Source organism: Egretta garzetta, unplaced genomic scaffold (assembly GCF_000687185.1).
Source record: "Egretta garzetta isolate BGI_Z169 unplaced genomic scaffold, ASM68718v1 scaffold397, whole genome shotgun sequence".
Classification (NCBI taxonomy): domain Eukaryota; kingdom Metazoa; phylum Chordata; class Aves; order Pelecaniformes; family Ardeidae; genus Egretta; species Egretta garzetta.
This window is the reverse complement of record NW_009260493.1, coordinates 9521492-9536277: the sequence shown is the minus strand read 5'-3', so window position 1 is coordinate 9536277 and position 14786 is coordinate 9521492. Positions and strand designations below refer to the sequence as shown.

The 14786-nt window shown below is 37.2% G+C and overlaps 1 protein-coding gene across 2 annotated transcripts in view; it reads right to left on the bottom strand.

Moving 5' to 3' along the window:
• Positions 1-1497: 1497 nt before the first annotated feature.
• EPB41L2 (erythrocyte membrane protein band 4.1 like 2) overlaps positions 1498-14786 on the bottom strand; it is a 120436-nt gene continuing 107147 nt past the window's right edge. The window contains exons 15-21 of one of the 2 annotated variants that reach the window (XM_035899854.1): positions 13702-13755; positions 12930-13493; positions 10998-11120; positions 10384-10482; positions 8228-8308; positions 5347-5485; positions 1498-2641 (exon numbers count right to left, since the gene is read on the bottom strand). In XM_035899854.1, coding sequence (XP_035755747.1) covers positions 5378-5485; positions 8228-8308; positions 10384-10482; positions 10998-11120; positions 12930-13493; positions 13702-13755 — 1029 coding nt within the window. In that variant the 3' untranslated portion in view covers positions 1498-2641; positions 5347-5377. The remainder of the gene's footprint in view (positions 2642-5346; positions 5486-8227; positions 8309-10383; positions 10483-10997; positions 11121-12929; positions 13494-13701; positions 13756-14786) is intronic. The other variant, XM_035899853.1, reaches the window with a different exon arrangement.

The window sequence follows — 14786 nt, the reverse complement described above, 5'->3', positions numbered from 1 at the left end:
GCCTGTAATTGTATTTGAAATTGCCTATGTATTACAAAGCCAGCTAGTGAAGTGCCTCGAGAACAATTTCTTTTGTTGCACACTGCAGTTTTTGCTAGAGATACAAGAAAAAAAAAGTAACAATGAAAACTCAGACTTGCACAATATTCCAGAACATTGGAATAATTACATACAACCAGAATCAGTAAAACTTTACTATTTTTAGGACTGATCACACTCGGGGCTTAAGTTTTTCTGCATGACAACAGTTGTTTAATTAGTACATGTTTAATCAGTGGAAGTGGTAGATATGCACAAGCTATGCTGACCTGAAAGCACTATTAATTTTTCCCTGACAAAAGGTTCTGATTACTATTTGAAGAAACACAGCTCTCAGTGAAAGTAATATTGTTTTCAAGAATATTATATTTGCTGCTTTAAGGATTAAATACAATTGCAATAAAATCCGATATTGATCCGAGTGTCTAACAAATGAGAAAGATCCAAATCGATACGGAATTGAAGGAATATGCTTTCCGCCCGCCCAACGAGTTCTGCGACTAATACTACACCTTATCAAAAACACCTCAAAGATTTGATAAAGCTTTTTCTTACACACTTCTGTAAGAAAAATCCATCAAGACATCCCCTTCAATGCATACATCTCCATTTTGACCTCCACTTAACACATCCCAAACTTGCCACTTCCTTGACAAGCTCCCTACCGATGCACAGTGTTGCGGCAGCGTCCTTATGTTACCAGGCTGGGTGGGGTTCTCTTCCCCGTTTTGAAAGGCTGGATGTCTCCTCTTTTGAAGAAAAGCAGGCCAGAGCGCTGTCTGCGATTTTTCAAGCTAATGTGGGATGTAATTGAGAACACCTCTATGCATATATAAATCAACATCTTGGTTACTGTTGTCTTATGTTAGCCAAATTGTATGAAGCCCAAACTAATAGGAATTTCTGTTAAGCCAGCCTCCTGACAGATGGCAGCAATCTAAACTGAGAATAGCACCAAAAAACATTGTTCAGAAGTGAAAAAGAACGCACTGAGAAGTATTAAGATTTGTTTTGTTACTTGAAGATCACAGTATATTCTAACTCAACAAACTCAGTAGAAACACTTGCAGACTGAGGGACATTTTAACTTGCGCTGTGCTGTCCACACCTCAACTTTTTTGGTATCTGAAGATTTCTTCTCTGAACCACAGAAACCAGGATGCTTATTGCAAGATGTCTAAAATACTTTAGATACTTTAGTGTCAGAATTAGGAGCCAGGCAATCGTGCCACCCCTCTGGTAACCCTGGAGACCACTTGTACTAATCCCTGCTTTTCAAGGTTCTGTGGCCTCTAGAATCGCAGTTCTCACAACTGACTTGCTCACTTCAAATATCTTCCCAGTTTATGTCTGAGTGCCAAAAGTCATACAGAGAATAAACAACTTTATTTTGTAACAGAATTGCAGAAAGCAAAATATCACTTAATACAACTTCAAGCTGCTATAAATCTAATTTGGCATTTTAACTATACACAGAGTCAACAGCAAAAAAAACCCCAAACAATCAACTCCCCTGCAAGAACAAAATAAAAATAAAATCCAAAATAATTAACAGGTTTTCTCAATGGCAGTCTCAAATGATGGTACTGACTTATTACTTTATGAATGAAGTCCATCGTATGCTTTTACTCAGTGTCCTAAAAACCTGCATTAACTATTAGACAAAGCATCTGAAACGCATACCTTCTCAGTAACAGAAACGTCAGTTCTAACATGGAGACAGTGAGGTTTAATAGAAAGCGAGCATTCTACACATGTATTCAAAGAATGGAAGTGTTGAAGTTTGGACACAGTAAGAAAAAAAGCACTAAGGTTTTAAGCTGCCTAGATCACCTCTTGCTGGAAGAAGAGAGAGAGATTTTGCTCTTTCTTCTTTCCTTATCTGGAATGATGCAAACAGCAAAACGTCTGCAGATAGTTGAGCATTGGCACCAAAGTGCAAAAAGAACACAGTGCTCAGTCAGAAGAAATGTGTCTGCAACTCCTTCTCCTCTATGGACTGCCACACCACCCCTGCTTCACAGGGAGCACAATCTTAGACCAGAAAGAGTTACAGAGCTATCAGTATAAAATTTATTCAAAGAAATATATTTTTTCAAATTTTAGGAAATGTTGTATTTTTATAAAAAACTTTGTTATGTGATACCATATATTTACCTGAATAATCTGAAAAAAAAAATCTGTAAATTACTCCAGTAAGACTTAAAATATTTGGAAAAAACTATATCTAAATTAGTTAAGATCCCTCTTCTTGCACAATTACCACCTGCTCCAGTGAACAATGCTTTCCAGACCTTTTTGTTCACTTTCATCTAATTAAGAGTCAGCTTCAAAAATACAAGTATTTGTGCAAAAGAAGATCATACCCTCTAAAACCTTTTTTACAAAAGTCTAACATTGTTAAGAAGTGGTTATAAAAAATAAACAAGAAAGATTGTAAGGGAATATAGACCAAAGATGTTAAAATGGAGTTTGGTATTGGCATTTAACTCTTGAACATGTGGTCATCATTGCTAGGCATGGTGAATTCGGTAGAATAGTGATGACTTGGAATGATTACAGTTCTTCATGGTCATGATCATGGTCAGTATCATTTGTACTTCTGGAAGAAAAAGGAGGGGGAGGATTACATAAGCATTCATAATGGATACTACATGAATGTCACATCATCAGAGTCAAAAAGTCATTTTTCCCATATAGGTTACTTTGGGGGAAGGTTATTTCATTAAAAAATGTTGTGTTAATTAAAGCCCCCTTCAGTCATGAGGTAAACAGTAATTCAGTTTCTATCAGTGCTTTTCTTGCTTTAGTGTATTTTTTCCCTCTCCAAAATTCTCATGGTGTTTTAAGTCACCTCTTGCACAGTTTACTGAAAAATTTAATCCACAATCTAGTGCACAAATAAAAAATTAAGATATTTTTTCAATTAATAGTCTCTCGGAATCAGAGTGTATTATTTCTCACTTTCATTGGAGAAAACCAGCCTACAGAAACAATATTGCTGAAGTCATTGGGGCAGAGCTTTCAGCATCTTAGAAACTAAACAAGATTCATGGCATGACTCCATTGCCTAAACACAATTGTCCAGAGCTGCTTCTGCAGTCCCACCTGCCCTCCAGTTGCTGCCACAGGAGGGCATGGGTCTCCTGATGGTCCAAGCTGCAAACAGATACTCCAGGCACTTCAGGTGGCCTGTGTTTAGACAACTAAATTTTTTCCTTAATGTCTAACTGAAAGGCATCATCAGTCAAACAAGTCACCAGGTCTCAAATAAGAGAGCAGCATGGTGAAATGTCTTTGTATTAGTCCTCCTTTACTCTCTCACAAGCATTTCAGACCAAGAGCTGTAAAGCAATTGGTAAACTCAGACAAGAACATCTGACACACTCTGATACACTGCAAACACCATTCCACAGTGAGTGTAGTTCTCAAAAAAGCAAAAAACCACCCTCAACAGACAGAAGGAATTCTTTGAATGCTTTTTCTGAATAAAATTTTTACAAGATAGTTAAATATTTGATGAAGGAACAGAATCAACTTTTCAGTTAGTCACTAATGTAGAAATGTGGTGCAAACCTGCTGAGATTGTTTCTTCCTCCCATGACACAGTCCCTTCAAAGAAAGATTCTGTAATTACTTACATGGGATAGACTATGTGGAACACTGATTTGAAAGATACTTTTCTGGATTAAGGTATGTCCTGGTTTCGTCTGGGACAGAGTTAATTTTCTTCCTAGCAGCTGGTATAGTGCTGTGTTTTAGATTTGGGATGAGAAGAATGTTGATTAACACCTTGATCTTTTAGTTGTTGCTAAGCAGGGCTTACACCAGTCAAGGACTTCTCAGCTTCCCTTGCTCTGCCAGGGGCACAAGAAGCTGGGAGGGGGCACAGCCAGGACAGCTGACCCCAACTGGCCAAAGGCATATTCCAGACCATATGATGCCATGCTCAGGGGGAGTTGGCGTGGGGAGAGCTATTGCTGCTGGGGATGGGCTGGGTATCGGTCAGCGGGTGGTGAGCAATTGCATCGTGCATCACTTGTTTTGTATAGTCTGTATATTCTATTACCATTATTATTATTGTTATTTATTATTATTATTTTCCTCTGCTGTATTATTAAGCTGTTCTTAGCTCAACCCACAGGTTTTACTTTTTTTCTGATTGTCTCCCCCATCCCACAAAGGGGGGGGCGGTGAGCGAGCGGCTGCGTGGTGTTCAGCTGCCCGCTGGGTTAAACCATGACAAGGCAGCATGAAGAAGCCGGCACATTCTGCACAAATGTAACAGAAGAGGCAATCCCTGTTCCCAAGACCTTTAAATTCACACATCAATAATAAATGAAAAATGTGGTAGCACATATTATAATCGTAAATCCTTGCCAATCAAAATGATCTGTTCTGCTGTCTCAGTGTATCTTTCTACCTTAGATACTGCCATATAAATGCTGAAAATACGAGAAGGATGGTTTGAGCACACATGTTTAATGTTGCTGCGTACCAAGGGACTAGTGAAATCACCTAAACCGCAGGCATTCTCCTTGCTACAAACTAATAGCTATCTCAAAAGTGATGCGGTTCTTCCAGGCCCTTCTGGAGTTGCCTATAACTAGTGCAACAGCAGATTCATTCAGTGTTCATTCTGATCTTTCTATTGAATGCATCAATTAGAGCAGAGGGGCTTTTTGGTTTTCTTTTTTTTCTATTCCTGGAAATAAGGTCTTAATAAACTGACGTTCCTTCAAATACCTCTTCCAACTGATAAGACACTTTAAAACTTGAGTTTACAATGCATTTACCTCCTTGCCTGGGAAAATGGTAAAAAGGTTAAGTATTTCAGTGTTCTCAGGATTAAAAATTAGCTGACTAAATTAAAATGTCCAAGCGTGCCCTTTCGCTACTGGGAACTGCACATAGACCTCCCACTAAACAAGCAAGATGTGAGGCAAGGACCGTGATTGTACAGGTAAACAGAAAAATGTGACACATCCTTCATGTTTTGCAGAAATAGCCTGAACTCAATTCAATATGAACTACAACAACTTGACCAAACATCATAGGAAATGCCATGAGAGTACTGTGACAAAACTGGAAGACGTACACAGGAAAATCTGCAATTAAAATTAATGTCAGATTGGACTTCAGATAAAAATTGATACACTAACAGTCGACTATTAGCGCTGTTTCAACTCACTGTTTTGTGACAGCATATATATCAAAGACAGTCCATATTATGCAAGCCTTTTATTACAGAATGCAACAGAAGACCGATGCTACGTTTTCCTATGTTAATTATACACATAAGCTTACCTGAAGCATTTGCTTGAGGGCATTTTTGATTTTACTCTTCATCTTCCTCAGCAAGTTCAGTTTCTTTGTGCACAACCACTCTTGTGACAGACATGTCAGGGTGCTGTTCTTTGGCTTCTCTGATTGCCTGTGCCAGGGCCTGCAAACATATTTGAAATATGTAACTCAGCAACAGCAAAAGGGGCCAGAGAATGGGAGAGTAGCATTGGGAATTTTGATTATAATTGTTCAGAACTCTAAATTCCTGAATTTGAGAGGGCTCAGGGGTAAGAAAAAAAAACCCCAAACCAAAACCCAAAACCAACCAACCCCCAAAACACAAAACCCAAACAAAAAACCTCTCACTGTGCTAAAATTTATCAAAATTTCCAGGAAGTAACAGATAACCATCAAGCTATTCTGTAACTTTTCTAGCTCAAGAAAAGAATACAAGAATACAAGAAGTATTCTTACACCCCAGAAATTTTTGAACTTCTGCAACAGATCTAGCAAATAAAGACTTAATAAGAATGTACAAATCAGTACAGAAAAATAGGAGTTCCCTTGAGTTTCCTGAACAAAGTGGAAAGATACTTTGGAATGTGTACTAAGTATGGTACTGAAACTCTGGAATAAGATCATAACAGGAAGTTCTTTCTCAGCACAAGACTCTTCTTTTTCTCCTTTTGCTAGTTTAAGAGAACTTTTGCTAGTTTAACTCAGGGAAATGTAAATTTAAATATTACTCAGTTTCTTATAATCCCTCCTCTGCATTTTAAGAAATGTTATCTTCTTAAGAAATGTACCAATATACGCAGCTGGCAGTTGGACTAGATGATCATTGTAGGCCCCTCCCGACTGAAATATTCTATTCTATTCTACACAAGGCTTTACAGTCACCCACATAAGACCACCCTCTGAGGCAGAAGAGGTGAAAGAACACCTGCGACCTTCTTCTTCTGACCTGAATCTTATTTCAGCGAGCTATATTACTGTTGGAACCCAACAAAAAAAAAAAAAAAAAAAAAAAAAAGAAGAAACTGGAAGGCATTCTGAGGTAACAGTAAGCTCACTGTTCACTTTAGTATCAACAACTAAAAAAACCCAAATACACTAGAAGGAGCAAGAAAAATTTAATGCAACAAAAAGGTTTATCTTAATTTAGAAAAGTGACATTTTCCTGAGCCACAAGGCAGTAAGCGGGAGAAGCAATAACTAACTGAAGAGAGATTGGAAACACCAATATTAGCCACCTTTACTATTATATGATAATGAATTTGAAGTCCTATTAAGGAAATATGTACAGAAGAACATACAGTGTGCATTGGTACAATACTAATGGTTGCTGATGTATTAATCCTAACAATTTTTATTAGTTTGTCTTTTACAATATGCCAAATATAATCTCTGTAGTACAAATGAAGATGTAGAAGAAAGTGGCTCTTGAGATTTAAAAATCAGTGTTTATAATCAAACCATAAACAACAACAAAAATCTTAAGTCTCTAATTGTTAAATTACAAGTAATACAAGCTTTTGTATTCTGAAATTCCAAATTAAAACATTATTTCCCAATTGAAAACTGGTTTAGTGATGTAGGGAGCTAAAAGACAAAAGAATAAACATCCAGCATATAGTATGTGCATCTAAAAAGCTCCATACCGACTGAAGGAAAAGTGGTAGAGATTTCTTAAATCTGTTTAAAGCTGCTCACTGCTGCTTTAAATTTCAATGATTAAAATCATATTTTGTGCTTCCTTTTTTATAGTTTCATTTTTACTTCATTACCCACTTATCTCAAAACAAAGAAGGGCTTAGAGAATGGTTTTAGTAAAGCATTGTCTGGTACACTAAAGGTATCATGTGACCTTTCCAGATGTCCGAAGTGCACTGAACATGTGGTCAAGGCAAACAAGAGCCATGCCTGATGCTGAACAGCCCTGTCATTTAATTACGAGTTTCAAGAAGAGATTCAACTTGCCACTTTCTGGAGGCAGATCAAAATGTGAAATTAAATTCCCCAAGAGCTCTTTAAATTAAATCCTGTTACGTTGATTTGTGTAGCTTTCATAAAAGTTAGAACTGGATTCACTGCAACTTTATGTAGAAGGTAGGCTTCTCCATTTGTATCATCCACTGACTCTCGATCGACTTCGTCACTACAGTTTCTTAAGATGAAAAACAATAAGAATTGTGTAATCATCACTACAAAGACTAGATAATTGCACTTTCTCGATTATTTTTCTGTGTATTGCTTAAATTCAGCCTTCTTAATTGGGCAGGTGGAAGTGATTTTCACCTTAGATTCTAAGGCATCATAAAATACTGTTTTGTTACTGATGGAGATGAAAGGTACTTACATAAGATTCCAGCAGATCAACAATTACTTCTGTTATACAGAATTCTATAAATGCAAGTAAAAAACTATTCTTTTAATTTGAGCCGTTTATGCTTTAATGTATTTCAAAGCTTTCAGTCAAAATGAGTGCTGCATTCAGATGTTGGTGACACAACAGAGTAGAGACTCTCCCATCTATCCAGATTAATGCATCAAAATAAGATTATATTAGCAATGCTTTTCCTCCCAAATGGCAAAAGCAGCACTGAACAAATTGAGTCTCTTCCAAAAAAAGCAATCCCTTTAAAAATAGTAAGAAATCCATTCACGTGATCTATGATGCAACGTTACAAATGCTGTTTTTCTTTCAGTTATATTCTAAAGGCTCCTTATTCACAAACCAGAATCGCGTAACAACTTTGCCACAATTAACAGTCTCGGGGTCTTTCTATGTCCTCTTATTCAACTTCTCTACCTGTTTCTTATTTCAGGCTTCTGAAATATCATGTAGATTTCACTGGACTACAAAAACCACATTGTAAGTGTTAACAGCTTACATACTCACCTCATCATGGTCAATATCTGCATCTCCAGTAATGACAATGCGCTTCTCAATTCTTGTTTCTGATACCCCACCTTTTACCATCTACAGATGGCACAAAAAAAAAGAAGAAAACATCCTTGTAATTTTTCCAGATGCACTGAAGCAAAAACATTTCTGTGACTGAGTTGCAATTAGTAGTAAATGTTCTCAGTGCTAAATCATCCTTTCCTTTTTCAGTTATGCAGTCAGTCACATTCTAGCAACTGCTGAACTTGATAAAAACAAACTAAGATATAATTCCTTCTGTTACTGGAGCCCAAGTTTGAACAGATCTAGATATGCAGACAAACTGGAATTCCAGCTTCTTCCACCATAAACTCTGGCAACAAGGAAATTCCAGGCGTCTTTTCTTTAATTTCAACCCATCTGTCATAGGCCTCTTCTCAGTCTTTGAGGAATCCTATGCCATTAAGTGCAAAGATGCTCTGGTTTTCGTTTCTGCTGTTCATGGACCTTAGTGAGATTTATTCAACATATTTCACATTACTGATGGAAATAATTTTGTACTTTGTTTCTTCATTTCTTACTCTAATGATTAAACCATTTTAGCTTATACAAAAACTCTCACAACAATAACTTTATATGCTTTTTTCTTTTTAATCAGCCTGTATGAGGGAAAAGAATAAAATATTACTAAAGACACACTGACCATATTAGAAAAGAACCAAGAACACCATTAGAATATTAAAACTGTTTTGGCAGGTCCCTTTATCAATAATGAACAGTTTGGAATGTAAAATAGAAAGTTAGTTTGGAAAAGTCAGTCTTCTGAATCAACAATAAGCAGTCTGTAAGAAAAGATAAGGATCTGCTGCATTACTGTAATCCCAGTAATTTTTTAGTAGAAGACAAGACTGAAAACACTTTCTTTAATGGTTCCTCCCAAAAAGCAACATTATTTGACATCTGAACTTGAGAAGTAGATGTCTACTTCCCCCCTGCCCCCAAGCTATGGTAGCACAATTTATTGAATAAAGACTTTTTCCTAAAATGGTGGTGGCTTAATGATTCCAAAAGGGAGCAGAAGACTGAAAAGACTCATTGACTAGTCCATATAAGAAAACATACACATTTTAAATTCTGAGCTTACTTAATTTTATGTGACTTTTATCTGACAACTGTCCAACACCATCCTTCCACTGTTGTTCTATTAATACAACTTTCAATCTTAAGAATATTTCAATCTTAAGAATATATATTGAATATCTAGTGGATAGTGAATTATTGTTCCATTCTGCGATGATACGAAACTTCTTGTCTTGGGGAGAGGGATGAGGGAAATCCCAAACTCACACCTTACTTTTCCTGCTTCCCGTTTGCTTCATCCTAAAAAATGCTTTCTGTAATTTTCTTGGAAAACTATGTTAAAGAGTTCAATGACAAGAGCTCAAACCTGTGTTGTTGGGGTATGCCTATAATTTGATAAATATCTACATAAATCAATAATAACGACAGTCATCATCATCATCACCACCACGCTTTGGTAGTTCTAACACACTCTGGCATGAAACATTACATAAGACTGAAAAAGATGTGATGTCCTGTTGAATTTTCCTTTCCTTTTCAAGCATGGAATGCAGAGCACATAAATCAGCACCAAAATATTCTTGCAAAGTAACCTAGTCATATGGTCTGTTTTTAAATATGCTCTAAACCTAGGAGCACAAGGATCATCAACAGCAAGGCTGAGAAAACGTTGTTTCAGTTCATCCTTGTAACAGATGCCATTAGCAGCGTTCTTGCGGACCTCAGACAAATCAGTTACATGAACAAAGATTCTGTAAGATATTAGCAAGTGATGACAGGACTGTAACTCTAAAATTTAGGTACGTAATCATTTGTCAAACACAGAAATAAGACATATATGAAGTACTAAAAAAAAACAAAACCTAATCATATTTTTCTCCCTTTCCCTGTCCTGTTCTCAGATATTCCTGCTTATTCATTAGGGTTTCTCTGTTCAAAAATCTGTGTGTGCCTAGAATGAATCCAATCCATTTCAAGTCAGCTTGCTTCAATAAATTAGCAGATATATGAGAAACTTCATGTAAGACTTTATTTTAAGGCATTGGTTTGGTTTTTTTTTTTTACTTCAGAGACACATTATTGTATTTTACCTTTGTGATGTGTGTAGTTGTGGTAGTAGAAACTGACTCTGATGTAATTGTCTGTGCACTCAGCAGTACACCAGCATTGACACCAGCACTGCCATCAAACTGTAAGGAAAAAAAAAAAAAAAAAAAAAAGGTATTTTTGTATTTTGGCATTTAAAAGCTTTGTTTTCACTGGAGAAAAGGATGGTTTTCTTACTAAACACATTCTTTAGTTCAGTTAGTAGTGAAATCTAAACAAAAGCCATCCAAGTTTATTGAGTCATGTAAGACTGTTGTTATGGTTCATTCTCAGTGGTAATTTATGATCAAAGCTATATGTTCCTTTCAGGAGCAATAATGTATTTTAATCATGTTTCCAAAGCTAAAAATGAGTTGTACATTTGCAGACAGCAACTAAGTCCTTATATAAAAAAAACCAACAACACTAAGAACTTTAGAAATAACACTGCTTTGTCTACACGCATTTCACTTCCTAATTCATAGCCAGAGTATAATCTTAGCTGCTAGAAAAAAGTATAGGTTTCTGAAAAGCATTTTTTGAACATTATCTATTTTGGTCTACAAGTAACTGGAATTAAAAAAAGCTTCCAAACAACATAATAACTCAGCCACCATACCTGTGGAGATTCGTATGTGATAGTTTTAGTTTCTGTTTGAACAATTGGAACTTCTTTAGTGGAGATTTCAGTTCTCTGTGTGGCATCTGAAATGGTTACCATCTCTGTTTTCACTACGGGAGGCTGTGGTGCAAGGAATAACCAATCAATTCAACAGACAGAAGATTATTTGTAAAGTGGACCAAGAAAACAACGAAAAACTCAAGAAAAGCATAACAGTAAGGTAAGTATTTGACTGTCTTCCCAATGCATGCAATAAATAAAACAAGTGAAATGAAGACTAATACACCAGCCCTCTAGTACCTACATAACACGGTAGGAAAATTTAATCTCCTAATAACCTTGCCAAAGTTCTGTGTTTCAGCCAATAGTACATATCACAGAAGGCAATTGCAAAAATCAAGCTGCAATACAGGTATTGAAAAAGTGTAGAAGAGCATCACTAGGGAAAAAGAATATCTTAGTTTGCATAAAGAGGCTCAGATGGATAAGCTTCTTATTAGAATCAATCCGGGAAAATACCTATCATCATTGCTCAGTCAAACTGCAAATAAGGATTAGAAATTCCAAGGAAATTACGTAAAAGTTTAACTTTTTAATAGGTACTACTTCTGGAGCAGAAAAAAAGCTTTGACAATTGGATTTTAAGCAGTCTACATTCAATGTAATAATGCTGGAAATCAATGGCTTCTTTTGACAACAATCCTAAAAAGCCATTTGAAGTACTTACGAGTTAGCTAGTGGTGTTCTCTGCAATATCACACAGAAAGCCATTAACCAGGGGTCTGTAAGCCAGTGAACTTGTGACTTATCTTATTGATGTATCACTTTCTATGTCCCATTGATTTTGGATGCACATGGAAGGAATTCCAGAAAAAAACCCCAAAACCTTTCTTTCCCTTCCACACACTTGCACACCCAGCAGCCCTTCTGCCTCCAAACTAGCTATGTTTTTAGGAAGTGTGGGTCCCTGCAACTTCTAAAGGTCTTATAAATTAATTCTTTCACATCATTAATCAAGACACCTGTGTATGCAAAAGACAACAACAGAAAGAAGGTAAGTTGTTTGGATTTAAGTGCAAAGTAAAAAAAAAATTGCCACCGTGACAAGAACAAGCAGGCAGACAACTAGGAAGAAACCCACCCAACTGTTGAAAAACTCAGAAGAATAACATGCCAACTTTACAAAGAGATGCATCCCTGTGCTTCATTTTTTCCCTTTCTGCTTCTTTATATAAAGTTTGCCGAGTAATGAAACCTTTAACTTTTCTTGGCTTAAAACAACTGATTGTGACTGGAACCCATGCATGCTTCCCTAAATATCTACTGCACTAGAAGACTTCATAGTTGGAGCATGATATATGCCTCATCCCTTTACAGTGCAGTGCTCTCACATGTGTAGTTTCTAGCCATACTTATTCTAGTCTATACATTCATAACATTTTTAAAAGGCAGGAAAAAAAGGCAAAAAAAAGCAGTGAGTAATAAGGGGGCAAAGAAAAAGGAACAAAAATTTGTGATGGGTGTTTTCCAATTTCACTTGCCAACAGTCTTCCAATCACAACTACATGCCATGGACGTGTCAAAAACGATTAACAAATAGACAAGACAAGACTTAAAACACTGGAAACATGTAAATAATAAATATACATTATGTATGTGCATATAAAAGGGGGAGATAAAAAGGAGATGGCAGTCTTCGGAAGGTTTGCCTTACTGGTGATTCTCACTCAGTTCTAGCAAAAAGTCAGAAACCATAACTGAAGGAGACAGAGTTTCACTGCTCATCAATGGTTTCCCCTTCCGAATGATCTGAATCTTGTTGGATGCCTGGGAAGAGCTGGAGGAATAGGAGAAGAAGAAAGGCAGGTATATTTTCACCCCAAGAAATATCTCTGCTTAATCTAGTTGTCAAACTGTTCTACCATTTACCTCAGAACAACAAATTATTTGTGGTGCAACATCAATGTCAACATGAGACACATCTCCATTGAGTTTGAGCTCTTCCTCCTCTTTTTCTTCACCCAAATCTTGCTTAATTCCCTCTGACAAATTCTGCTCTTCTGTAGCTATGGCAACTGCATTTTCCTGGACCACATCTTCAGCTGTAACTTGTGTGCGCTCAACTGGTACATTTAGTTTACTGCTTTCTGGTGTGGCTTCCACATGCTGTATTTTTTCTTCATGTTCTTTCCTTTTCACGTCTTCCTCTTCTTCCTGTTCTTCCCTGATGACTTCCTCAATTGCCCTATGATGTGGCTGGTATTCTCCCACCTCTTCATCCTCACTCTCACTACTACTGCTGCTGCTGCTGCTACTATCTGATGGCAATGATGAAGAGTCCTTTTTTGACAGATGCTCCACCTTACACGTTTCCCCAGCATCAGTGGCAACTTGCATTTTCCCTTTGTTGGCTTCATCTACGACTAGTGTTTCTTCTATCCCAACCTCTGCCTGCTTCTTCTCCTCGACTATGTCCAGAGTCTCATGTGAACTCTGCACAAAAAACATGGATGAGGAAAACAAAAGTAGAGTATATGAATAAATTAAAATGGTGGAAACAAAATTAGCTGATGGCTGGTTCATGTCATGTAGAAGACAAAAGATGGTTGTGATGGTTAACTGAAAAAGGAAGGAAAGAAAGGATGAAGATGGATTGCAAGAGTTAGAGCCAAATTAAACTATGGAAAAAAATCAGTAGAACCTTATCAGCATCGCTGACTCCAGTACAAGGCCCTCCTGTTCTGGAAGCATGTCTCTGTGAAACAAAAGCAATCAGGGGATAAAAATCAATGCATAACCCTTTTCAACAATGTAACATCCTCCAAGCAAGCTTTAAGAAAGTATATACACGAAACTAGACAGACACTGTATTCACTGCAAGACTCACAAAGACCTATGCTCCTTTTCCTTTTCCAATATTCATTGGAATATTTCATTCAAAAGTAGGTAAGAATTATGGATGTTATTAATTAGGATGAGAATTTAATTATGAAAGACTGAAAATAAAAGCATGAATGCAATGGCCAGTGATGCTACTGAGACAGTTATTTCTCTCAGTTAAATCAGGCATTAAGAAGAAATAATATTAAGGAAAAATTAAAAAAACCCCAAACCTATTTAGCATTCTGCTATCAGCTCATTGTCATACAAAATAAAATAAAAAAAGGCTATTGTAAGACTTTATTAGTTGTTCATCTTTGGTCTGTTACTTTATGAAACTTAATAGGTAACAAGCGGGAGACTGTTCAGGGTGGTGTGTTGTCAGAATGGCAGTATGTGATTACCGAGATGATCCCATTGGGATTCAGTTTGGAGGCAAATGATGAGATTAAAGCAGTTATATTAGTACCGGTTCTGTAACAAAATGGTCTGTGATGGATATCCCAGAAAGCCCGCTATAAATCATGTATTAGCTCGTTTCTTTGATCTAATGTACTTTTAGCAAACGGTTTGCAGCAAAATTTGGGTTCAGATGATCAGGATACAAAAACCAACACATCATCTGTGACTTAATCCTAGCTTATATTGCTGTTTACCGAGCAAATCACCTGGCGAGGGCAAGCCCGCAGTCCTGGTGAAGCTCAGACAAGCACCAGTTCTTATCTCTCGAGCGCTGCAAACACAGAATTAAGCTCTCCAGCTGGGTCTCTCTCCCCACTAACACAGGCAACCAGCTTACCGGCTCCGGTAGGCCCCGCGTAAGCTGCGGGCCGGCTTTCCGGCCTCGTTACGGCCTCGGGGGCCGGCGGCTGCCCTCGAGACGGGGTGGGAGCCCGACCCCCGCGG